General features: G+C 52.2%; 8 protein-coding genes across 8 annotated transcripts; 5 read left to right on the top strand and 3 right to left on the bottom strand.

Moving 5' to 3' along the window:
* Nucleotides 1-240: 240 nt before the first annotated feature.
* BO82DRAFT_285142 (uncharacterized protein) lies at nt 241-1,179 on the bottom strand (the record flags this gene model as incomplete). The annotated part of the gene is made up of 1 exon (XM_025631486.1): nt 241-1,179. One exon carries the CDS (start codon nt 1,177-1,179, stop codon nt 241-243), a length of 939 nt encoding a protein of 312 aa, XP_025491224.1.
* A 192-nt stretch (nt 1,180-1,371) lies between these two features.
* Nucleotides 1,372-2,340, top strand: BO82DRAFT_98233 (uncharacterized protein). Its single transcript, XM_025641723.1, has 3 exons — nt 1,372-1,703; nt 1,763-2,006; nt 2,063-2,340. Exons 1-3 carry the CDS (start codon nt 1,474-1,476, stop codon nt 2,225-2,227), a joined length of 639 nt encoding a protein of 212 aa, XP_025491223.1. The 5' UTR covers nt 1,372-1,473; the 3' UTR covers nt 2,228-2,340.
* A 6,452-nt stretch (nt 2,341-8,792) lies between these two features.
* BO82DRAFT_285289 (uncharacterized protein) lies at nt 8,793-9,653 on the bottom strand (the record flags this gene model as incomplete). Its single annotated transcript, XM_025631490.1, has 1 exon — nt 8,793-9,653. One exon carries the CDS (start codon nt 9,651-9,653, stop codon nt 8,793-8,795), a length of 861 nt encoding a protein of 286 aa, XP_025491222.1.
* Nucleotides 9,654-11,388: 1,735 nt separating this feature from the next.
* Nucleotides 11,389-12,760, top strand: BO82DRAFT_392702 (uncharacterized protein; the record flags this gene model as incomplete). The annotated part of the gene is made up of 3 exons (XM_025638636.1): nt 11,389-11,566; nt 11,688-12,177; nt 12,256-12,760. 3 exons carry the CDS (start codon nt 11,389-11,391, stop codon nt 12,758-12,760), a joined length of 1,173 nt encoding a protein of 390 aa, XP_025491221.1.
* An 890-nt stretch (nt 12,761-13,650) lies between these two features.
* BO82DRAFT_416623 (uncharacterized protein) lies at nt 13,651-14,964 on the top strand (the record flags this gene model as incomplete). Its single annotated transcript, XM_025640000.1, has 3 exons — nt 13,651-14,015; nt 14,085-14,394; nt 14,497-14,964. 3 exons carry the CDS (start codon nt 13,651-13,653, stop codon nt 14,860-14,862), a joined length of 1,041 nt encoding a protein of 346 aa, XP_025491220.1. The 3' UTR covers nt 14,863-14,964.
* Nucleotides 14,965-15,594: 630 nt separating this feature from the next.
* BO82DRAFT_432920 (Zn(II)2Cys6 transcription factor) lies at nt 15,595-18,763 on the top strand. The gene is made up of 2 exons (XM_025640831.1): nt 15,595-16,070; nt 17,227-18,763. The coding sequence occupies exons 1-2, from the start codon at nt 15,811-15,813 to the stop codon at nt 18,710-18,712; spliced, it is 1,746 nt and encodes a 581-aa protein (XP_025491219.1). The 5' UTR covers nt 15,595-15,810; the 3' UTR covers nt 18,713-18,763.
* A 484-nt stretch (nt 18,764-19,247) lies between these two features.
* Nucleotides 19,248-20,443, top strand: BO82DRAFT_337014 (RTA1 domain-containing protein). The gene is made up of 3 exons (XM_025633376.1): nt 19,248-19,523; nt 19,580-19,672; nt 19,734-20,443. The coding sequence occupies exons 1-3, from the start codon at nt 19,322-19,324 to the stop codon at nt 20,363-20,365; spliced, it is 927 nt and encodes a 308-aa protein (XP_025491218.1). The 5' UTR covers nt 19,248-19,321; the 3' UTR covers nt 20,366-20,443.
* Nucleotides 20,444-22,379: 1,936 nt separating this feature from the next.
* On the bottom strand, nt 22,380-24,083 carry BO82DRAFT_432918 (zinc-binding alcohol dehydrogenase family protein). Its single transcript, XM_025640830.1, has 3 exons — nt 23,620-24,083; nt 22,988-23,560; nt 22,380-22,938 (listed from the first exon to the last, which is right to left on the bottom strand). The coding sequence occupies exons 1-3, from the start codon at nt 23,947-23,949 to the stop codon at nt 22,726-22,728; spliced, it is 1,116 nt and encodes a 371-aa protein (XP_025491217.1). The 5' UTR covers nt 23,950-24,083; the 3' UTR covers nt 22,380-22,725.
* Nucleotides 24,084-24,153: the final 70 nt, after the last annotated feature.

Genomic DNA, 24,153 nt, shown 5'->3' with positions numbered 1-24,153 from the left:
TAATACTCGCACACCACAAGAATTCTGAGTTAAGCGCTCGGGTTGCTACCGAACATGCCGCGATGTTGCCTGAGCCAATCAATCCTGGAGAAGCAACAATCCCCAGCCAGTACTTGTGACATTCGAGAGGGGTACTCTATATCCACTATTTCCCTACATTTGGGAGACTATAGTACCTAGTTACCATATGTGGTAAAGAGCAGCTGCGTTTGTCGTGGTCTTATTGGCTATAATCACGGACTACTGCTTAGGTGCGTCCTGCCAATGCCGCTTGTGCGTGATCCTGCACAGCCCCTCCAAATCAACCTGTTCCAGATTGTAGACATCATATTCCTGCAAATAGTTTGTTGGGTCCAGCAGGGGGTCGAAAAGGACCGGATCATCTTTAGGGACTCGTCCTTTGCCTCCCCAAAGCCGCTCCCGCCAACCGGTGACAACATCGGCCGTGAGCTTCACCACACACTCGAATGGTTGCTCATCCTCCCTCCGTAGCAGAACGGCGGTGTGTAGCAAGGAAGGAACGCCACTCTTGGCGGATGAGTTCTCCAAAAGCGTCCAGGATGCGCTGTTCGCCGGCCCCCAATTGCGGCCCACCAAGTCCCGCGATCCCACCACCGTGCAGTGGTCCTCCGTCTCGCGGCTGGTGGTCTTTTCCCAACCGACCGTCCCGGTGATACTGAGTCCTCCCACCGGTGCTGTAGCTCCCGCTTGGCCCTCAATCGATCTCTTTATCTCTTCTCGTTGGTTTGTGGGGACAAGGCTGAAGTTACCATCTGGAGCGATCTTATAGACTTCAGGACCGTCCTCGCCTGCCTCCCGAGCCTTAAATTCGAGGGCGATCTGGACCCCTTCAACTCGCCGGGCGCGTTTCCGCACGTCAAACCGGAATTCAAGCACGAGCAGGGTTGCAAATCGCTCGTCTCCATGCTCGCTCATTATGCCATGAATCACGTCGAGACAAGAACAGCGGATGTCGATTGTACCTTTACGCTCGATCACGTTGCTGCGCTGATAAGGCGCACGCGGGTCATTCTGCACGCGAAACGAACTGCCTGCGTCTCCAGCAGGGGCCAATCCGAAATCCCAACTTAGCCCGCCGGAAGGAAAATCAGGGCTGTTATCGCCAGGTTCGAAATCCCCGTCGAAATTCTGGTCTTGCTCAATTGCTGTATCACCCATTCTCATGTAAGGTTTTTGTTTCAAGGTGTCTCTAGTAAAAGTGAGATGCAGCAAGATAAGCAGGAATTTGTGGGTGACCCCACGCTTCTTATGCACCCCTTCTTTTCGGCCCAAACGCACCAAGGGAACCACCGGCTAATTGCCAGCTTCGAGACACGCACCCGCTTGAAACAGGGAAAATGCACACAGTCTTGCTCACAACACCTTAGATCTCCTAGATTGTCGAATTTCGCACATATTGAACAGTTTATCCTCAGCTGCTGACATATCAGGCCTATTGCTTCTTCTAGTGCCATGTCCGACCACGGGTCGATTGCCAGCTCTGACGATGAACAAAGCACCACATCTAGCTCGTCCACTTCAGGCTCCGAGTCGGGCGGTAAACGGCTAGAAAAAGACCCTGGGGCAGAGACATTTGAAGATCCCGAACAAGTTGCATCGACAGTGAGTGAGGAGGGTATAGACTCCCCAGAAGTCAAACCACCCATGTTAGCTCTTCTAGAGCCGACCGAGGGCCAATATGAGTACGATTTCCCTGCCTTGTTAATCTTGTCGAACTCTGAACGCTGACAAAATCACCTAGTATTGTCTTGGTTCACGGACTCCATGGAGATCAGCAAAAGTCCTGGGCTAGTCCGACCGACGAGGATGGCAAGCCAACCTGGCTGACCGAGGGTCTTGCTGGGAATCCACCAGTAGCACGAATCTACAGTTTCGGATATTCCTTAAAGCTAGACAGCCTCAACAAATCACCCATGACTGCCATTCACGATTTGGCAGATCTATTGATCAACGAGCTGTATGAGAAAGTAAAGGACGATCCCGCGGTGTGTGCTCGCTTAGTGCTTGACTTTGCCCCGGTCGTATATTAACATCGCTCCAGGACCCTTTTCGCCCCATCGTGTTCATCACGCATGACATCGGGGGGGTCATTGTCAAAGAGGCCTTGCGCATCACATTCTTGGAAAGAACAAACTATAACTGGTTGTCTATATATACTCGTGCTCTGGTACAACCTGAGCCCGACACTGCAGTGGTCAGAATCTGACATGTGTAGGTTTTTTTCGGATGTCCTCATCAATCGATCTATGATGGCAGCATGACAGATCAGCTGCTGCCTCTCGTGTTCCAACATGGACCTCCCTCTGGCAATCTCTGTTTGCAAGACATTGCAGCCTTAGGAGAGGGCATTGAGGAGCTAAATGCGACATTCGTAGGACTGCAGGCTTCGCTGTCTATGGAAATCATCAGTATATATTCAACCAATAGTGCTGCTAAGGTGCCCTATCTGGAACTTGATCTTTTCTGTGGTTTCAGTAACTGACACTCATGCTGACTATCACTAGATCTTTGACCAAGTGACAGCAACGATCGGTCTACCATACGAAATAAACTTGGCGTCTTCGAAATCTCATAGTGAGCTTTGCCGTCTTCAGAAGGAGGATGCCATCTACCGCAAGATCGAAGATCGGATATCTGGATCGGCGAAAGGTATGTCCAGCACGTTCGGTGTGAGTTACTTGCATACTCAAGTACCACAGAGTCTTTCCGTAAAGCGGTCAGGGTGAGCGATTGGTGGTCGCACATAGTATCCATAGAGCCGCCACTGTATCCAAGCAGATGGGTGTCGAGAGCATTCAACCCTTATGCTTGGGTCATCGACCACCCGACTCTGAAGGACTGGTTGGTACCAAGGCGCTCAGCTAGGGTCTACATCCATGGCTCAGTTGCATCCCATCTCGCAGGTGACCAAATCCTCAGCCATTTGCGCGAGAAGGTGAAGCCTGATGACCCGAGCAAGCATACGGTCCTCCATTTCCGTTTCGATAGATATGACGGCTCACTAGAAATGTTCCACGCCATGCTTCGGTCACTTGTCTCACAGCTGCTACGGCACAATGCAGACATGGTCACACCAGCCAGCGCGCTTTTGGAACGCATGATCCATTTTCACAGCTGTACGGAGGCGGAGCTGTTGCAATGCTTCCGACTACTTGTCACGTACTCAGAAGACAAGACCGTCTGGTGCATCATCACCAATGCGAAAGAGTGCCGCTTGCCGTTGTTACGCTTTGTGATGCTGGTCGATGAGCTATTTAGCGCGAATGAATGCTGTACCAAATATGCGATTATAACTCAGAGTTTTGTGACAGATAATCCGCTGCGAGAGAGGCTGTCGGATTGGCCTACCGTCGACCTTGATAACTCTTCCCAAAGGATCGTGAAAGAAAGACGCAAGGCAGACAGGAATGCCGCGCTCGAAGACCTGGTGCGACAATACCCGTTTTTACGAAATACTTCACGTCGCAATCAAGAGAGAATACTCGATTCCAGCCACGATTTAGACTGGCGTGAGTTTGTCCTAGGACGTCTGCGACGCAGGAAAGGTGTCTTGAGCGGTAGCGAAGTCAGAAATGCCATTGGGCTTCTGTCGTCCGGGATCCGAGACATAGAAAAAGCCACCGCCAACATCATCAGCGAGATCAAAAGCCATTTCAGGGAGCGGAAGTTGATTGAGGAGATACTCCTCTGGGTAAATGGCGCACTGCGGCCTCTGACTATGTGGGAGCTGCGCCGCGCAGTATCACTGTCTGACCCCTCGGACAACCAGCTCGAAATATCCCGCGAGACACTGGAAGACCTCTTTGGTGGCCTCCTAGTAGTCAGGTATCAAGAGGCTTGGCCTGCACATCCTCAATTCTCATTGGTCCTGCACAGACTTGAGTCTGGTTATTCCATCAACACGAGTAGTAAGAGAATGGCGCAAGCGTGCTTGAAATACCTTTCATCGACCGCGTTTGAGGATTCGAAGAAAGGGCAAAAGCGTTGGACTACCCCTGAGATGCAGAATGCTCGATTTTCGGACACAGAGTTCAACTTCGCGCACTATGCTGCACTAAGTCTGAAGCGACACTTCGACTTTGTGCTGCTCGATCAGCCTATGAAGTCTCAGGTCCAGAAAATTTTGGCCGATCCCTTGTCTTATCGACGTATTGCTGTTGCTCAGTGGGCTGCATCAAATCTCTTCGAGCGATCCGACCGAATCCACGCCTCGGTATTGCCGTTCATGGTTGGCATGGGACTGCATACATGGGTATTGGAGAATACAAGCTCATTTCCAGAGGAATACACCAACGATATGAACACATTAGTCTCGACGGCCTGGGAGGCTGCGCGATACAGACAAAGGGATCTGCTGAAGGAGATACTGAGCCATTGTACCATGAATAGTGCGCAGAAGCATGACATTCTTTGGGCAGCCAACTGGTCTGCTGATGAAGACGTCATCAATTTGGTGGTCTCGTATATCATTCGGTCAACTAGCTCTGAGTCGCCGTTCGAATGGCCCGACTTTATCCTCATTCGGGCTGCCACTCTGAACTCGACTAGCCTTCTAGCCAAACTTGTCGATGCAGGCGCTGCACTTCACGGCACGTACGAGTATGAGGGGGATATCTATCTGCACTCAGCGGTTTTCTGGTCCGCCGCAGGGGGGCATCTGGACAGTCTCAAGTTCTTTCTTGGCAGAGGGGCCATCGCTGACCGTCTCTATTCAAGGAGACGTCAACTGCTGCATGTTGCCTCCGCGCATGGACATGTTGGAGCCGTGAGACTTCTGTTGGCGGCCGGGGCAGATATCAATGCCTTGGGTGGCGATGACGGGCAGTCGGCTTTATGTCGGGCCTGCCAATGGGGATATTACAATGTTGTGCAGGAGCTGGTTAAACACTCTGAGTTGGAATTGGACAAACACGGCGATGTACGCTGGACGCCTCTAGCAGCCGCCGCAGACCAAGGCTACGTCCAAAGCGTACGATTGCTTCTCGAAAGCGGAGCGGACCCCAATGTCTTTGGGTCGGTCAATTGGAGCCCCTTGCAGTTCGCCATCTACAAGGGTCACGACCACATTACTAAGCTCCTACTCGAACACGGGGCCAATCCGCATGTGGCAAAGAATGAAGTTGTTCCTCTGCCTGAGGCAGCCGGGGCTGGCAAACTAGAGCTTGTGAAGCTGCTTGTGGAGGCTGGCCACCCCGTGGATGCGCTGGGGTCTTATAATCGGACGGCATTGCTGCGGGCTGCCTATTCGGGACATGTGGAAGTGGCTGATTACCTCATCAGCAAGGGGGCACAGGCGACGCTATCTGATCAGGGCAATAGCAATGGCCTTCACCTGGCGGCTGAAAGAGGGCATGCGGAGGTTATTCGGTTGCTGTGTGACCACGGGGCGAACCTGAATCAAATCTCTGAAGCGGGCTGGACACCTCTACACATCGGTTACTCGCAGCCGCAAGCCACTCGGGCCCTGCTTGAGAAAGGGGCCAATCCCAATATTGTGGCTTGGAATTGGACACCGTTGGCACTGAGTGCTACCTACGATCAGACGGAGAATGTGAGGACACTGTTGGAGTTTGGCCCCGACCTCGAAGTGCAGTACGGAGATGATCCCTACAATGGATACACGGCGCTGGGGTGCGCCGTGAAGAAAGAGCGGCTCAACTCGGTACGTTTGCTCCTGGAAGCTGGCGCCAATGTCAATCCCCAAGGATCCAAGGGGCAGACACCGTTGCATGATGCGGTACGACTCGACAATCCTGACCTCGTTCAGCTCTTGCTGGAATTCCGCCCGGATATGAATCACGCCCAGCAGGAAGGGTTCACGCCTCTCATGTACATCTCACCAACTACGCGTATAGAGACCGTCCGGCCGCTGATCAACGCCGGCGCAGACCTCGAGGCTCGCAATCGTAAAGGCTTGACGGTGCTGATGTGCGCGGTCGGTCATGAGAATGCTGCTTTGGTCAAATATTTGCTCGCCCGCGGGGCGGAGCTGAACACTGTGGGTTCCATCCGGGGTGGTCCGCTGCACTATGCCTGCTGGGACTCGTCCCTAGACATGGTGAAGCTACTGGTCGATGCGGGTGCGGATATCAACCTGGTTGATCCGCAGAGCGGGTCGCCTCTGCACCAAGCAGGTTACCGCGGCCCCTTCGGGGAGTGGGAGCATCAGAGCAAGATTTGCAACTATCTACTGAGCCTGGAGCAATTGAATGTCAACAGAACAGGGAGCATGCGGGGCTCTCTGCTGAGCTGGATCTGTGTCACAGCGCCATTACAAATCGCTACCACCCTGCTCGATAAAGGCGCCCGCGTTGATCAGCCGGATATCCAGGGCCGGACTGCAATGCACCTCGCGGCTGCCAACTCTGTCGGTCATCTGGACCTCATCTTCGAGCAGGGCGGCGACATTGAGGCGCGAGACCATGTGGGCCGCACGGTCCTGCATTTTGCTATGCTCAGCGGGTCGACCGCTCTAGTCGAAAGAGTTCTCAGCCTCTCGCGCGAGTTGTTGGATGCTTCCGACGACGACGGCTGGACTCCATTGATGTGGGCTGCACGCGGCTGGAACCGCCTCAGCCGAAGCACCACTGCGAGTGGGCAGGAAGAGATCATCTCCACGCTTCTCAACCGCGGTGCTAACCCCTGTGTACAGTGGGTGGGGCTCGGACGGACGTGGTCAGCGGCCAAAATCGCTCGGTACCACGGCCATTCCGACAACGTGGTAAGACTGCTTGAAGAGGCGTATCAAAGCGCACATCCTCTGCCCGACGCTCTTGAGAATGTTGGCATTCATTTCAGCCGCGTGGCCGCTTCTTTTAATGGGACATGTGACGGCTGCTTCATGGTACGCCCCTTCCCCTTTCCGTTCGCCTATGTTATGACCTTGCGCTTCCGAACTATTGATGACGTTGGCTAATGCCTTATTAGGGTCTCTACGGCTATCGCCACAAGTGTCAGGTCTGTTTCGATTTCGACTTCTGTTATAAATGCTTCCTCACAAGGCACAAGACACACGATGGACATGCCTTTTCGTCGACGGCGGCAGAAGAGGAGTATGTGGCGGAACCTGAGGCGGAGGGCGGAGGCAATGGAGATGCGAGCTCCACGGCCCATGGCAGTTCTTCAGATGCACAAGAGAGTGAGGACAGTGATTCGGACAAGGACTCGGATGGAGACTCGAGTGATAGTGATTAAGATAAGGAGCATGGACTTTCTCTAGTGGCGCAGCGGAAGATGCGGATCATCAGCTGCTTCAGAACTCTATCAGGCCCAGTGCGCTTAGAGTGTAGTGATTTTAGCTTATGCATTCATAGTTCTCGCTTAGGCACTACGAGTCAGTGAACAATAAGGTTACGCAGGCACTGCATACGCTAACTACCGTGGGCTGTACAATCACCTTATAACAGCTGTCTACCTTTTATATAATACAGTGATCAATCATTACAGCTTAGGTACTATAGGTATAGTATGCCTGTTCTCTCCGCATCATGGAGCATATGTGTGTCTACCAATTATGATAAACAAGCCATTGGAGTATATCTAATGGAATTCAGCTTGAAGAAAGGCATCCGTAGGACTAGCTTCGAGGCTTGCGTCCCATTGGCAACATCGGCCCTCTTTTATTCTTGAGTACAAGAGCATCGGTTCCGTACAGATCCAATCTATTTCTTTTACAGAAGGGACACCAACGGTGGAAATGTTCATTTTCACAGCGTATACCAGTACACCGGTGCTCTAAAGTTTATTCTATATCGAATTTGAGCTATGTAGTACGAACTGTGGAGAGAGAGACAATTTTCTCGGACAAAGCTGCAGCATTCCCCGCCTCTGCATAGATTCATCTCCGATTTGCAAGGTTCGTCTTTTGACTGGCCCGGTATGTTTTTGTCGCAATGGTATCCGTGATTGGCTTCAGTTGGATTTGTCGGGGATTTGTACAGTAGTGTCTAATCTAAGAAGGGCTTTAGAAATTAGTCGATAGACACGGAAGTGCAACAGACGAAGCATCAAATCTACTGCCCGCAGTGGTCATGCAACGGAAAGAGCTACTGCCCCTGATATCTTCGGTTTGCGCGATGAGTAGGTTAAGTAGCAATGCAGGCCTGACATGCAGACTAGAAGATTTGAAAGCTTGAGTAAATCGCAACAGTTAGAGCTTGAATTACAATGCATTCAAGAGTTGTGGGCGCACGGAACAGACGCCCATAGAGGCAAGTCGTTCCTCGCTTGGATTATTTGAGATTGAGGAAATCATGAATGGAAGGCATCGATGGAGGACGCTTGGCCAATAGCGCGCCTGCGGACAAGGCAAACAGAACCAGTTGACCACTTCTTATCTCTTTTTATGCAACCGAACTCAGGTGTGCCGACCATGGAATGACACCTTTGTAACAAAGTTGAGAATCATCACCTTGCTTGATATTGTAAGGAGCTCTGGAAGCCGAAAGGGGTAACTCGAGGCATGTGGCGGTGTATCCGGTGTCTTGTTGGAGCAAGGTTCATGCAAGGCGCGATGTCGGGGCTCTCTACCCCTCAACGCTCGGGGTACATGGTTCCAGCACGGAGAGAACATAAACGGCGCTGTCATGTGTGTTGGACTAGTTACGCACTTGAATCGAATCAGGCCGTGGAAGGATATCAATTGCTAGTAATGGCGGATAGTGGTATAGATATTGCGGCAAAAGAAAGGTAAGCAAACAAACAAACAGAAAAAGAACCATATTCTCGCAGCTACTGGTACGAGGGAAAGACAAAGTATCTCAAAGGCTTGCTCATGGCAGCCAGAGGGGGATTTGCAGCGGACAGGTGGTATGCAGCGCCTGAGTCTCTGCGTGGCCCAGCCCATGGTCGTCGCGCTTCGGTCGACGTGTAAAGATGACCAACATATCGCGCAATGCCCGGTCGGACGGGTCGCATGCGTTCAGTTGCGTGACACATCGCTTGTAGTGGTTGTCGGCGAAAATCAACGTGTCAAGAAAGTCGCGATGCTGCACCCGCGCGCGGATCAGGGCGGGATTCGTCTCCCACAGCGGCGCCCCTGTCGTCTCCAGGTTATCGTGGAGGTATGTGACTGCGCTGTCCGAGCGCATGTTGGACGATCCTAGAAATACAGTCATGGTGTGGTCCGACCCATCGGAGTGGACGCCACCGGGGGCCGGCTCGCCCTGGACCCCCTGGCGATCGTCGGTGAAGATGCGCACGTTGAGCACGGTGCAAATCCATTGATGCGACGTGTAGTCCAACTTCTCGCGAGGCATTATAGGTACCTTGTGGAAGACTAACGCCTTGAAGAGAATCAGGGCCTGGACGACTGTATTCCCCTGCATCTCGAGCGGTGCCTCCTCGAACTCCCGCTGGACGCCTGGATCGTAGCGTTTATAGGGTTCCTCTGTCTTCGGGCCGCAGGGCCGCTTCTCCAGGCGCTGGATGCATCGCGTCTCAAAGTCGAGGCAGTAGCGCGCGGAGGTCACGGTGCGATATTCGAGCGTGGGATCGGGACCGGTGGTGTCGCTGATCTTCTGGATGAGATCAAAGTCCTCTTCTCTTGCGCCGAGACCCTTAAGGATCGGCACCATCTCGCGGCTTTTGACGAAGATTATTCGCTCTTGGAGGTAGGTCTCGCGCAGTGCCATCACCTTGGCGACGGTCTTGTAAAAATCTGCGTGGTACCGGCGCTGGAGCACATTGAGGTTGTGCGGCGTCGAGCGCCCGGCGCTGCTGGTTTGGCTTCGAGGCGGTAGGGCCATGGGCATCAGCCGATGCTGCGACTGTTGGGGGTGCCTTAGGAACGAGTGGCCGACAGCCTTGGGCGAGTTTTGCAATCGAGCATACCCGTGAGGGGGGCGTTGATACTTATACTGCCGGGATGCAACAGGTTCATGGGGAAGGTGATGGCCATCTACGTGAATGACCACGTTGTCGTTGTCGCCAAGGAAGTGACTGCAGCTTGATCCAGAAATCAGGGTTATGTCAATGCTGTTACATTGACAAACCTGCTTGTATGTCACTGTGATTTTCTACAATCTTGTACCCCTAGATCCGCGCATATGTATGTACAGATATAATGGTCCCTCAAATGTAAGGGGTTGGTGCTTAGCTCCACTCATTTGGCCAATTCGGGAACACCTTCTTGTCCTTTTCCGTTCTATCAGCACGCAGTATCATGTGGAAATCATTTCCTATGACCTTTGCAGTGTCCTCAATGGCTAAATCTTTGCATCGCTCGCTTGAAAGTATAATCAACCCTCCAGTAAATCTGGACGGTTGGTTCCAGAACTTTCGTACCGCCTCAGAAAGCTAAGTTTGAAGCGACCGCACCCAGGGCAACTGGGTAAAAGCCCTATTCGCTGGGTATCAAAGGGTTGGCCACCTTGACCCTAAGATCAGGGAAATATTATAGTTACTACAAGCACTGTGAATATTCGATCAAGTCCCCTATTTTCCCCAACCATGTTTCACGTCGGCTATCTTACCAGACTCCACTTGTGTAACGTACCCCGGGTAAATCCGTGCCTTCAATATGCAACCCCGAATAGCCTGCGCGGTAGCTTGGTCCAATTCTCGTGCCTTGGTAGCCAGCTTAGATCCAATCAACAAAAGAACAGTGGCCGTGTAGCCACGGCCGTTTGCTGTCAGGTACAGGTTGCACAAGCCTAATTGCATTCCCCTTGATCGAATCTAGGCACAAGTCGGGATCTCTTTTCGGTGTTGCTCGGCGAACTTTCGAGGCTAATCGGTCCGAGAAGAGATGATCAAACTCGACAAAGCCCGGCACGACAATGGCAGTCATTGAGCCATCAAACGGGTCGGATAGATTACCCGGGGGCGGTGACTGCACCTGGCTAATTAGGGTGCGGTGCTGCCATCAGCAAAAGCAGCGGCTGACTAGGCCAAGTTGGGAAGACAAAGTGGCCATGATTCCCGAATAGATCATGGTCATGTATCGTCTTCCTTGAGACAGTCCAAGAAGATACTGTACATCTGATTCACATTGTGCTTTCCGACAACCTCGCCTCCGGTCCTCTTTTAGCTACGGGTTGTTTAGGTGGCAATGTGCTTGGACAAGGGACAAACATCTCTTCCTGTTTATGATTAATGGCTACAATTTAGCACACAATTAATCGCGGTCCACCACGAAGATGTCTTCTTATCTCTTCAACTGCTCTTTCCAACATATCTTAGCAAGTCTAAGAAGCCTATAACCAGCCGTTCTGCTTAGTGATACAAGCGTATCATCTTTTTCTTCGCTATTTATCCATTACAGACAGCCTCAGCCAATTTCACCGCCGAGGTTGATCATTCGTCCCTCCCAATTGGAAGAATCCAAGCGCCTGATCCTTCCTCTGTTCCAACTGCTGCCCTGTCGCAATGGCAAGAAAGGCCGAATCCCCTGTCCGGCCGCCTGGCAGTCCCAGACATGACGAGGCTGACAAGCAGGCTGGCGGGTGTGATTCGGCCAACAGTGAACCCATCCCTGCTGGGCGAGTGCGCGGCCCTCGCGACTTGAGATTGAAATTTTTTGGATTTGGTGAGCAACATACGTGGGGTAAGTGGTGTAACGGCCCATCAATCCGCCTCGACTTGCAGCTCAGCTGGCTGATTCGATCGCTCACAATCAGGTCATGTGTGCTTCCACGCCCCACGCGATGAACACCTCCGCCCAATAGACTCTAGGCTTCGAGCCAGAGTAAGCGCTCTGAGTCATGTCGCATTCCAGGGCGCCTTACAGGCGGCGTATCTTTGTTTCATGGTTAGGCTGCCTGAGAGTGTCATGGACACCGAATACCTCATTCTGTTCGACAACTCTCCGAGCCCGGCGCATCCTGATCGAAAGCAATCCGTGATGGACCAATGCATCATTCTCTATATTCAACAGTCCTGGGCGAAGCTTTTGTCGCTACTAGACCCCCGTTGCGAACCACTTTTCCTGTCGACGTCAGTCGCTCCCCTGCAGGATCTGGAGTCCTACCTGATGCGCCCGCGTCTTTGCTTACAGTTGATCCCGCAGAAGAACGATACGATAATATTAAAAGCCTGCCCTGTCCCAGCGCCCTTGGCGCGTTCAGAGGTTGATTGGGATGCAGTGGAAGTTGAGATGCGAGATTCCCCTGTCTTCAAACTCTCGGAAGTCCCAGCGGTTCCGCGACGTCGAGCGAGGTAAGGTCTACGAAGTCGATATCCGTGGGGCGACATTTACCTACAAACTGACACATGGGACCGAGTCTCTTCAGCGAGATATTTCTATGCTACGGAAGATGGAACAGTGCAACGAAGGAGGACGCTCGCTCCGGGTGCTCAAGCTGGAGGAATCATCGGCATCGGCACTCAGTATGCCGGTATACTGATGACTTACATACCGTCCCCCGTTTCCCTGCTTTACCTTATCACGGCCGGCAATGACGGTGAGGTAAGCATCGCCGAGCGCCAGAAGTGGTATGATCAAATAGCCGACGTGGTTCATACTCTTCATCGGCACGGGCTCTTTTGGGTGGATGTCAAAGCAGCGAATGTTGCGATCGACGGTGTCCATCGCGAGGCGTGGCTCGTGGACTTCGAAGGGACGGCAACTGTGGGCTGGGTGGACTATAGCATATCAGGAACGAAAGCTGAGGACTTGCAAGGATTGAGCAAGATGCGCGAGTTCTTGGAATTGTCGAGCACTAGGCCACGGCGAACGGGGAGACGACGAGGACTGGCCCGGATAGCAAAGCGATCCCGAAATCAGGTCGCTCTAAGATAGCGTCTTCCCAGCCCCAAACTCACTTTTCGGTTCTGTCCTATGTCTGAGACTTGTCTTTGTTCCTTTGTCGTCTTCTCCTACTTCTTTTTCATGTTCCTTGATCCTTGCTCACTTTTCAATTAGTAGATTCTAACCTAAATACCGAAAGCTCATTTCTGGCCAATGAAGGTTCTTCGATACTTTTAGTCTCGAATAAGTGTAATCTCGGTCGTCGGGTCTAAAGCCTCGGCTGCTTCAAGACCGAAGTAACCATATTTGTGATGACATATGAATAAACGCGGCTCACGAGTAAATGTAACCCTCCTCTACAAGAGCGTGCGCGGGAATCGGCTTGCACGATGAGTGTCTTGGCAATATTGACTAATTTGTGTGGCACCAATGGAGCAGATATATGAATTCGAATCATCCGTGCGGCAACATATGAGAGAAAGAAGTCTGTTGACAGGACCAGCAAGGGAGATAGGCTCTAGTAGTTACTTCTGTGTACATACACTACCTCTGATCCGAGAATCCCGACCCAGCCCCTCTTCAACCCGAGCACCCGACGGCTGAAGCCTGCAGTCTCGGCGACTCGGGAACTTGCTTTATGGCAAAGGTACATATGGGTGACAATCTCCGCGAGACCCTTATCGTCGGTTTTGAGGTCTTTCTGATTGTCAATCTACCTCCATACCCTGACCATCTGCGCACTCCCTACGTGCGGGGTCACGGTTGATCGGGTTGATGCTGGCTGAGCCTGCTTGGCATGAGCCAGAAAGCCATATATATGGCCATGTGAATCTCTGTCAGGTCAGCTTCGGCTCTGATATCCAGCCATCTCTGATACCTTCAGTTGAATATAAGCATCCACCACAGCCATACACCACTAATTCATATCCCAACTGCCCCAAATGCCCTCTGTTGATGCCCTGCGCCCCGCACCACCCATGGTGGTGGGCCCTATCACCAAAAAGGCAACTCGTCCAAGCCACCCTCTGCCCCAGTGGCTCATCAATGGCGCTCGCGTGGAGAAAAAAGAGGTCTTCGACGCGACGCGAGACCTAAATTTCCAGCCCCCGAACGGCATCACCACCATGCGGGAGATCGGTCTCGAAGGACACGGGATCTCTCCGATTGCAGCCTCCGAACCATTTCCCCTCTTCACTCCCGATGCCATCAAACAGATGCGGGCAGAGATCTTCAGTGAGCCCGTCCTGAAAGACTGTCAATACTCGTCGAGCTTCGCCAAGAACATGATCCGCGGCATGGGCCGAGAGTTCGTGAATCGCTCCACTCCAGATTCGGATGATGTGCCTTGCTTGCCATACTGACTGAATTCCGACAGACGTGCCCCCTTCACCTGCGATGCGTGGAGCTCGTCCGAGCTGCAGGCCATTGTATCCCAGGTCGCTGGGGTGGACCTCGTGGTCGCGTTCGACTATGAGATTGCCAATATCAACATCTCTGTCAACGAGGATGCGTCAGCTGTTGCCATGGTCCAGGATGAACCGGATACTTCGGCCTTTGCATGGCATTACGACAGTTTCCCATTCGTGTGCGTTACGATGCTGTCGGATTGCAGCGACATGGTTGGCGGCGAGACCGCTATCCGGACCCCAGCTGGTGAGATCATGAAGATCCGCGGGCCAGCGATGGTATGTCACCGACACCATGCTACGGTCTTTTTTCCTTTGTGTATTTTTCTTCTTTTCTTTTCTTCTGTTCGTCTCTTTCTCTTGGCTGATTGTGTCTCCCAGGGCACCGCAGTGGTAATGCAAGGCCGGTATATCGAGCACCAGGCGCTCAAGGCGCAGGGCGGCCGCGAGCGGATCAGCATGGTGACCCCCTTCCGACCGCGGAATCCATCCATTCGCGACGAGCTGATCCTGACCGGGTCCCGGGCCATCAGCAACTGGTCGGAGCTCTACCATGGCTTCACGGAGTATCGGTTGGAGCTGCTCGAGGAGCGCATCCGCTTAAAGTTGAAGGAGGAGCGGAAGCGGGTGGATACCAAGCGTCCGTTCAATATTACCGGCATGACGGATTTCTTGGCGGCGCAGAAGGACTTCCTGGAAGCGACGATTGCGGAATTGACGGAGGTCGAGGAGATGGATTCGTGCTGAGGGTAGATCCTGGAAATTTTAGGTTGGTAGTATGTCAAGATGCCGTAGTCACGATGTACGTTCTCGCTAGTGATGCAGTAGAACAAAGGACTTATATTTCCGCCCGATGGGAATACAGTCGGGACTCGTGTCAACTTAAGATTGTCGGGTACTCCCGAGGCCCGCTCGGGACCGTCGGCTTCCTCGGCTGTCAATCGCCCCGATAAGGTGAATTATGCGGGGTAACAGGCATCACAATATAGTGATACATCGAACTTTAATTTGAAATGAGCTATGTAAATACACAGAAATATCACCTTCGAATAGAGAGATATGGGGTTAAAATGTGAATAAAAGTGCCCGGGAGAATAGGAGCGAAAGTTCAAGACGATAAGAGTTTGATGATGACGATAGCTACTGCGATACAGCAACTCCCCTTGATATCACGTGTATCAGTTACTAGCTGCTCTACTCTGCCGTAGCTACGCTACATTATCAAAAGCATCAATCAGATTGTTGATAGAGGAAGGCTGTGTGGAGTAGTGCGGTGACTAGACAAACGTCCATCTATGGGAACCCGGCTGCCAAGGAATGTTCCGGCGGTGGCTAAACGGGTTGACGTGGCAGCTGCGAAGCGCTGCCTGGGACGAGCGACTGAGGTGACTTTGCGTAGCTACTCATGGTAGCTTCAAGCTGATACGAGGTACTTTGATGCTTGTAGACGCTTTGCCCGCAAACAACCCAACGTGGAATACGAGAGAGACCGAACTCAGACCCAATAACTCCCCTAGGTGGCGGCCCACGGCCCATATTATCTTCAGCCGTGAAGCTCCGTCCTCCTTGCACTCAATTCAGCAAGCATGCTGTCTTCACAGTATATAGCCTTGTGCTCTTATTCCTTCCAAAAGACAGGCAACTCAACCGTTCCCATCGCTCTCTTTGTCTCGATCTCCTCCCACACTGACCACAATGCAACTTCTCACCCTTTCAAAGATCACAGTAATGCTATTCGCGACCTACGCATATTCAAATTGTCAGATGGCCGGCTTCAACGAGTGCAAATGGTGGGGCAGCTCCCCATTCTGCGGGTCCAGCAAATCCACCCCCGGCGACACCGACTCGGACGGCTGGCTCTTCGTCGCCTCGACAAGGACAAAGAATTGGGATGTGCTGTGCAGGGAGATCTCCGACTCGTGTTGTCGGGACTACGGAGACGGGTGTCTGACCGGGTATAAGCGGTTGTGGTGTCATGATTCGGGTATGGCTGTCTTCTGTGGTTCTCTTGTCTGGAGAATGGACTTATCACAAGCTTTAGAGAGTGTAATGGACGATAATATCGGTGTTGAACTGTGATTATGGGTGTCATGGCTTTTTGCACAGGGACTCTCGAGTCGGGCTTCTCGTCTGGTGTTTAAGACGCGGCTGCAGGAGGTCATTGATGTCTATGTGGGGCCCAGCTGGGGCTGACATGTCAGAGCTCTTGGCCCCCACAATGGGTAGAACTAGTGGTGAGGGATTTGGAAGTTTTGACTTGTTCTTCGATGTCGGGCTTATTACATTTTTTTGAGATCCTAAGTGTAGAGGAACTTAAGGACTAAGCGAAAGTGAAGTTATGGTGAGGTGAGCTGAGTAATGTGAGTGGTTCGGACTGGGCTAGTGCATGATTTAAAGAAATCGTCGCCCTTTTGGCAATAATAGTGTCAGTCTTAGGATATGTCTCTGTAGTCTGTGTACATACTAGCTCTTCTACGGTTGAGCCGACAGTGAGGATTTTCTCTTAATGCCAGCCGACAATTACGAAAACCGCAGGGTGAACAGTTCCGGAACCTGGAGGACGAGCGCGTATACCGGAAAGCAGCAACTGGCGGCAGCGCCGGGCCTCACCGCTTTCTGCTCTGAGTGTTGTTTCAGAAGATATTAGCATCGTACAGACTCTTGGAACTGGAAAATGTACTAAACACTTGTTGGAAGGGCTAGGTGGTGGCAGAAGACAACACCGCCCGACGCGCCTTACCCTCTTGGCGGTTACGCTACGGAGACTCTCCTCCATAAGTCTGTAGCAATACGGCCGACCCGTAGTGACTATAACTCCAGGTGTTTCAGTACCGATCACGTGGTGTTCATCCTGCGTCAGCCTAGCGCGAAATTCTCCGATAACGAGTGTCAGCCTCATCCACCATGACTTATCAATCAGTAATCACCTCTTGAGATCAATTAATCCCCTATAGCATCAGCACCACCGTACCCATGGCACCATCGGCGACCCGAAGAACAAGGACCAGCAACCCCAGGTCCCGCAAAGGATGCATAACCTGCAAGTATGTAGCACACCCGAGTCAGACCGCCACACAACTACGACCCCTGACTCACGGCTCGATATGACAGGATACGCCATGTCAAGTGTGGGGAAGAGAAGCCCGCGTGCAGCCAGTGCACACGCTCTGGGCGCAAATGCGACGGCTACACCGAAGCCTCACAAAGTCAACTTCGCCAAGCCCTCATCCAGTCTACCCCTTGGCACCCGGGGTTGAGCCCGACTTCGGATCAAAGGATTGTGCTCGTGCCAGGCACGTGGGAGGAGCGGCAGTACGTGCAGTTCTTTTGCACGCAAACCGCGCCCGCGCTGTCGGGCTTCTTCCCGTCGCAGTTCTGGAACCAGTTCCTCCCGCAACTCAGCCATCGTAACCAGGCGGTCCGGCATGCCGTTGCCGCTGTCGGAGCGCTGCACCAGCGTCAACTGGCAGGCTGGTCTGAGCCTGCACAGGCCACTGTTGAGTTCACGCTGCAACAGTACAACAAAGCGATCCAACAGTTTCTACGGCAGATCGAAGTCCCGAACGAGATGGGGTCTGACCTGATGCTCATCCAATGCCTCCTATTTGTCTGTCTCGAGATGCTCCAGGGCAACTCCAGGCAAGCCATGAATCACGTCCAAGGCGGCCTGGACATCCTCTCGAGGCAGACTGTCGCTGTCGACACTATCAATAAAGACCTGTTCCAGTTCTTCTGCCGACAAAACAATCAATTGTCGTACTTTGGTCGACCGCTCATGCCAGCGCTGGACATAGGATCTCCCGATTCTTCCCCTCTCCGATCGCATAAAAATCTCAGTTTTGACCATATCGACCAGGCGAGGGATTACCTGACGAGCATGATTACCAGGTGCCTGTCCTTTGTCCGTTTCGCCCAGCATCACGTCCTGGCAAACCCACCGCAACCGCTGTACTCAGAACATTTCCAGCAGCAAGGAGCATTACTCAGGGAGTGCCATGCATGGTTCCAAGCCTTCGAGACACTGCGGAGAAAGCCCGCCAAGGCCAGCGGGACCCTCGATCCGCGGGCGCCCTTGTCTATGGCATGCCAGTACCACACCGCGATCACGTGGCTGAGCACTTGTACCTCTCTCGATGAGATGGTTCTCGACAAGTTCATCCCGAATTTCGAAGCCATCGTGTGTGCAGGTGAGAAGTTGGTCGAATTGTGTGTTGTAGACGAACGCAGCTCGGTCGGGGAGCAGTTTTTCCTCGACGCTGAGCTAATACCTGTGCTTTACTGGACGGCCCAGCGCTGTCGACACCCGGTTCTGCGGCGGAGAGCTCTTGCTCTATTATCGAGATACCCAGCCCGGGAAGGCTTGTGGGACAAAGGGCTGCATGTTGCGGTGGCGAGTCGGGTTATGGAACTGGAGGAGGTGGGGCTTTCGCATCTGCCCGTCGCGCAGAGGACTCCGCTGGCACGTCAGCGGGTGCACGATGCGTCAATAGTAAGCGAAAGGGAGTCACGGGCGAATCCGTGCCTGGTGCTTTTCCGCTCTAAGCCTCATGGACTAGACGGGCCCTGGGAGCTTCGATGGGAGAATGTGGGCTGGTGAGCGAGACGAGGCGTCCTCTCGCAGGATCAGCCGTGGCTAAATAGATCTACCTACTCAAATTTACAGGGACGGTCTGAAAATTCTATCTCATGTTTCATGTTGTCGTGGCCCCCACCGGGGTGGTAGGATTACGATGAGACCAATCAGAATTTCGTCGGGATATAAGGATCGCACTAAAGATAAGCCACGCCGTACATTTACGGCCCGTTCAATCACAGACGGCAATTGCCGGGCCCTAGCTCTTGGCGTGCGGCTGTGGATAAGATTAGAGATCCAAGGGCTGTCGATCTTTCCGAGAGCCGCCCCATTCATACTCCGTATCTTCGCTGCCTGATGCTTTGATCCTTCAAGTTAATCGTAGTAGAAGGCTGTGTAGTATGTGGTCCTATGATTGGTTCACGCGTCAACTTTATGTTGATGCCTTCACCATTAGCTAAGAGCGTTTGTTATAGCCTCGCAGTGTGTCCCTGGTATATAAATTGTCGAGATGTCAGATGTTCGAACTAGCAGTAAACTTTTCACTCTCGAATCTGACCAGATCTCATTCAAAGCCAAGAACCTGTTTAATTGTTCTCTAACACAACATATTGACCATCCAACCACCTCACGATGGCAACTTCTGATGAGAATGACCTTTACGTAGGCTGCAAAGCCTACACCGAGGGCGTTAGTACTTCGTACGGATACATCCCCTCCGAAGGCGCCGGAATTGCGTTCTGTGTCCTCTTCGGCCTATCGATGATCGTTCACATTGCCCAATTTTGCTGGAAGCGAACATGGTGGTGCAGTCTCTTCAGCATCGGATGCATGGGTATGAATGCTATTGAGTTACCAAATCACAAGGATACTCAGCTAACCCCACTGCAGTGGAAGTCCTCGGTTGGGCCGGGCGGACGTGGGCCTCCCAATGTCCCTACAACTCCACCGCATTCATGATCCAGATCTCAACCCTGATTATCGGTAAGAACTAGCCTTAGCCAACTTGCACACACAGATAAGCACACACGCTAACACCTCAAAGCACCAACCTTCTTCACCGCCGCAATTTACGTTCTGCTCGGCCGACTCATCCAACTCTTCGGTCGCGAATCCTCGATCCTCTCCCCGAAACTATACCTCTGGATCTTCTGCACCTGCGACGTCATCTCGCTCGTGGTTCAAGCCGTAGGCGGCGCATTGGCCTCCACTGAGTCCAACGAAGTCAACGGCAACACCGCCCCGGGCACTAACACCATGGTCGCCGGTATCGTTTTCCAGCTAGTCTCCGTCACAGTTTTTGTCTTCTGTGCCGTGGACTTCTTCCGCCGTTCCCTGCGTCTTGGGTACTTGCAAGGTCTTCTCCACGGTCCGCTCGCCTACCTCGTCGGCGCTATGGTGCTTTCCGTGGTTTGTATCTATATACGAAGTATCTATCGGACCATCGAGCTGGCGCAGGGCTGGACTGGCTATCTCATCACGCATGAGTCCTACTTCATTGGTCTTGACGGCGTAATGATGGTGATCGCGGTTGGTGTCTTCAATGTGTTTCATCCAGGGTGGCTGCTCCCGGCGGATCATGTGTTGGCCAAGAACCAGGCCTGTCTGGAGTCCGGGGAGATCGAGGCGCATCAGTTGCAGTCGACGACGGAGTACACGGGGTATGGACATCAGTGAGCGGGAGAATGGTGGTCTGGTTTGCATGTTGTCTTTATGTTTGGGTAGCAGCTATATTGTAGGAACATGGCAAGCTAGGGCCTAGGGTAACAAGCCATTTATTGTCTTCATCAAGGCAGATCTTGTGTAAATATAACACGATTCCCTCGAGTACTAGCTCTCTTGTATACGTTGGGTACTAATAAGATCGAGGAACTGACAGTGGTAGGTACTATATATGACCGGCTTGTATTAAGGACTTTCTTTGTAGTTCGGCAAATACCATGTTGGCCCAATCCTTTTGCAGGTGGTTAGAGGATTTATTGTGATGAATAGACTACTCTAAGGCTGATGACACATTTAGAAAGAGTATTGCATTATTGCAACTCAGCCAGTTCAAGAAGTAACTATGCATATACCTATCATTCGATCTGCCCATACCACCTCTGAGCCCAGAATTGTCCGTTGGATCTGTGAAGCAACTACTTGCTTTGCAATTTAGCATCGCTTGGTCGATCAATTGGTTCATCCACGGAACACGGATAAAATTTCGAGGCATCAATCCCATCAATTAGACGTGATTTGTAGGAAGAACTAGGTTAACATGTTGTGATACATAAACAACAAAGCCCCCACACAACACCCATCATGGTAATACCCCCCTAAATAAAGATCATTTCTTGACTTTTCCTATGAAGGTCTACCAGAGCAAGACCCGCCAGTCACCCTAGAAGCCCCTGAGTTACTTGCGCCATGTCCAATTCTCACGCTTCCAAACACGGTCGCGGACAGATCCCGATGGCAACGCGCTCATGCGCCCGGTCGAGCCCGATGGCCGGAACGCAAACGCCACTGCTACACCCAACCGAAGTGCCATCCGTTCCCAACGTCCTGCATCCGACCTGCGGCCGCGCTCTTGCTCCCCGATGCCGGATCTAGACAGGTGCATCCGCCAGACCATTGAGGAAGGCGGCAGTGTAAAGCCCAGTTTGCATGCGCAGTATAGGACCCTGAGCTGGCATCATAGCGAATCTGTCTCCGGACGGACAGCAGCCTAACGTGTAAATTACGAGTCATCTTGCCAGCCCGCTGAATAGAGATTGGTAGTTCGAAGAGGATCTTGTCGGGAACTAGCGGGTTGCAAAGATGAATTTTGATCTCATCCCATCTGAGAGGATGACATAGAGCCTTCAGGAACTGATAACGGTCAAACAAAGCGTACCGGTGATGAACGGGTGACTCCGCTGCGTCGCAAAACCCCACGCACTCTGCTCTTGGCATTAGAGCAAAGCACGCTGCTAAAGAGGCGACAAATGACCCCAACCTGACGAGCTGCACCTGAAGGGAACTCTTTCTGATGTTCTCCTTCTGCGCTTGGCAAAACGAGCGCGTAGCTGTCTAACATGTGATTTACCAATCATGATTCCATCGTTCTTTTTAGTGAATATGTAGGGCTTCATCGCGAGGGACATGTGGTAGAAGTTAACCTCGACAACTCCGGGTGCGGTAGAGGGTATCAGGTGCTGTGCGTCCGGGTTGTGGGAAGATTGTGGAGATTGCAACTGTTTCACCTCCATCTTCCAGACTTCAAGTTTGCCTGCCAGTGTATTGTGATGATGTCTCGCAAAGGATTCGCAATCTGTCTCATGTCTTTGACCCGGAAGGCGAGACCGACTTGGATGCCCAGAATTCCTTTGGCCACGTGTGGACATCGCGACAAATGGACAGCTCTATTAAGGGACTCCTGGTCTAGATTGACAAATAGGATCGGGCATAGTAGCGGTGAGGCTAGATCATTGAACACATGACAAACAAGGCAGATGTCCGATATTAGTTTGCCGTCTATCTGGGCCTGGACTGGATGCAAAGTCCGACCGATATAGCCCGGTATATCCTGAGTCCACCAAATTATCTGGTTTTTGTTCACCCTAAAGTCTTGGAAGAACTCAAATATCCGAATGAGCAAGTCGCCATGGAGTTCGAGTATAATAAGAGCATTTTTGTAGAAACTATGATATTTGTATCACTGCTAAAAGTGCCGACATCGTCGTCCATCATCGCTCTGCTGAATTAAATGATGCTCCTTAGCAGCCAGTTCAAGGAAGTCCCTATAATCATAGACCCATCTCTCATTCATTCCATTGCTCTTGGGTAGTTTTCGCCAATTCAGAACCGGTCATCTCATTAAGCCGATCGAAAACAGCGAAGTTATCAAGTATACCCGGCACGTGATGCATTGGGACGCACCTCGCCTACAGGTACTGTTTGCAACAGCACCAAGCTCGGTACCAGAAATGTGTCGCAATTGTCTATCACACATAATCTCGGTTCACCTGCACACTCGAGCTGCGGGCAAGAATCCTCGACAACGTACGTCGGCCTCACGAGAACTCCGGATATTCCTCGGCTGTCCACACCTTCCACACAAGTCTTTCCCCGCTGACGGCGCCATTTCTCATCATATCCAACGCGGTGCTAGCCCTTTGCAGAAGTGAAGCGCCCTCGATCTCTCGATACCTGTTGGGCTCGAGGCTACCCGACGCGAGAAGAGAGGGTATAATATCGGGCAGGAGATGGTCCTTCAGGAATGGATTCTGTCCGAAGATTAGTTTTGAAATGGGAAAAGGTGAGTTTGAACCATACCGTCTCGAATTTATAGCTGACAATACTATGGACCTCTACGCCAGGCGCCCAGGATACTTCTCCTTCGACATCAGCAGAAAGCTGCACACCGGCTGGGTTTGAAGGCGACCGAAGCACAACAGGAAGAACAGCTGCGACAATGGAGCCAGAAAGGGAGGCGATCTTGGCAAGATGCTGCAGTGACCCAGACTTGGAGCTCACGCAATCGAAAGCGCGAATGGGTGCTGAGAGCTTGCTCTTGTTCACGATCTCCAGAATAGAGTCGACGACATTAGACTCGCGGTAGTCGACGACGTGTTGGGCACCATAAACCTTGAGCTTTTCGTGGTGCTGTGGCGATGCGGTAGCGATGACATTCGTATAACCCCAGTGGTGGAGGAGCTGAATGGCGTACTGACCGACCGAGCTGCCTCCTCCCCAGATGACAATAGGACACTCTGGACTTTTTGGTGAGAATCCCGACGGGCGCGGCCAGGGGAGCTCGAGGTCCAGCTTTTCCGTCAAGGCCAAATAGGCGGTGGAAACATTGGTTGGCACAGTAGCGGCCGCGGGCATCGATATGCCAGAGGGAACCTGGATGTTTCCGTCAACTGTGGATAAGGAAGACACCGATTAAGCGGGGAACATCATACCTTTCCGAACAGATGCTCTGGTGCCGTAACATACACCTGTTGCCCCTTCTCCTTTTCGTTGTGGAAAAAGAAGCCGAAGACCTGATCTCCAGCCTGTAGGCGTCTGACCCCAGGTCCAGCTGCCACTACAGTGCCGGCACCACTGTCGCCCAGACTTTGAGGGAACTGGGCCATCAAGCCTGAGTCGACTTGGTAGACATCCAAGGGGGCAGATACGACCCATTCAATGCGGACACGAAGCTCATAGTGTTCAAGCTCGGGCGTCGGGACTTGCTGAATAGTGAGGGGTTGTTTAACATTAGTTGCAATGACTGCAGGGTGAGATGCCATGGTGCATGCAATGTTCAATCGAATATACTAAGAGTTGATGGGATGGGCAAGGATAGGCAAGACTGTCAGGATTGGGACCTTATATTCAACTTTCTAACCATTGTCCTTTGAAAAGTGTTTCGATGTAAACAATTCCATCGAAACGCCCCAGCCGAGATAACTTACTCATAGCAAGTGTGGAACATCCGAGTCATCGATCCAGTT

The sequence above is a fragment of the Aspergillus uvarum genome, assembly GCF_003184745.1.
Source record: "Aspergillus uvarum CBS 121591 unplaced genomic scaffold BO82scaffold_32, whole genome shotgun sequence".
Classification (NCBI taxonomy): Eukaryota; Fungi; Ascomycota; class Eurotiomycetes; order Eurotiales; family Aspergillaceae; genus Aspergillus; species Aspergillus uvarum.
The sequence above is the reverse complement of the archived record's forward strand: the minus strand, read 5'-3'. Positions and strand labels throughout refer to the sequence as shown.

Excerpts from the sequence above, each read along its gene's own strand:
- BO82DRAFT_337014 (XM_025633376.1), top strand. The coding sequence starts at position 19,322 with ATGGCAACTTCTGATGAGAATGACCTTTACGTAGGCTGCAAAGCCTAC. Across the intron at positions 19,524-19,579 it reads CTTCAGCATCGGATGCATGG|TGGAAGTCCTCGGTTGGGCC; the intron begins GTATGAATGCTA and ends ACCCCACTGCAG. Across the intron at positions 19,673-19,733 it reads GATCTCAACCCTGATTATCG|CACCAACCTTCTTCACCGCC; the intron begins GTAAGAACTAGC and ends AACACCTCAAAG.
- BO82DRAFT_432920 (XM_025640831.1), top strand. The coding sequence starts at position 15,811 with ATGCAACTTCTCACCCTTTCAAAGATCACAGTAATGCTATTCGCGACC. Across the intron at positions 16,071-17,226 it reads GGAGACGGGTGTCTGACCGG|GATACGCCATGTCAAGTGTG; the intron begins GTATAAGCGGTT and ends TCGATATGACAG.
- BO82DRAFT_432918 (XM_025640830.1), bottom strand. The coding sequence starts at position 23,949 with ATGGCATCTCACCCTGCAGTCATTGCAACTAATGTTAAACAACCCCTC. Across the intron at positions 23,561-23,619 it reads CAGAGCATCTGTTCGGAAAG|GTTCCCTCTGGCATATCGAT; the intron begins GTATGATGTTCC and ends GGAAACATCCAG. Across the intron at positions 22,939-22,987 it reads TCAGCTATAAATTCGAGACG|AATCCATTCCTGAAGGACCA; the intron begins GTATGGTTCAAA and ends ATCTTCGGACAG.
- BO82DRAFT_98233 (XM_025641723.1), top strand. The coding sequence starts at position 1,474 with ATGTCCGACCACGGGTCGATTGCCAGCTCTGACGATGAACAAAGCACC. Across the intron at positions 1,704-1,762 it reads CCGACCGAGGGCCAATATGA|TATTGTCTTGGTTCACGGAC; the intron begins GTACGATTTCCC and ends AAAATCACCTAG. Across the intron at positions 2,007-2,062 it reads AAGTAAAGGACGATCCCGCG|GACCCTTTTCGCCCCATCGT; the intron begins GTGTGTGCTCGC and ends ACATCGCTCCAG.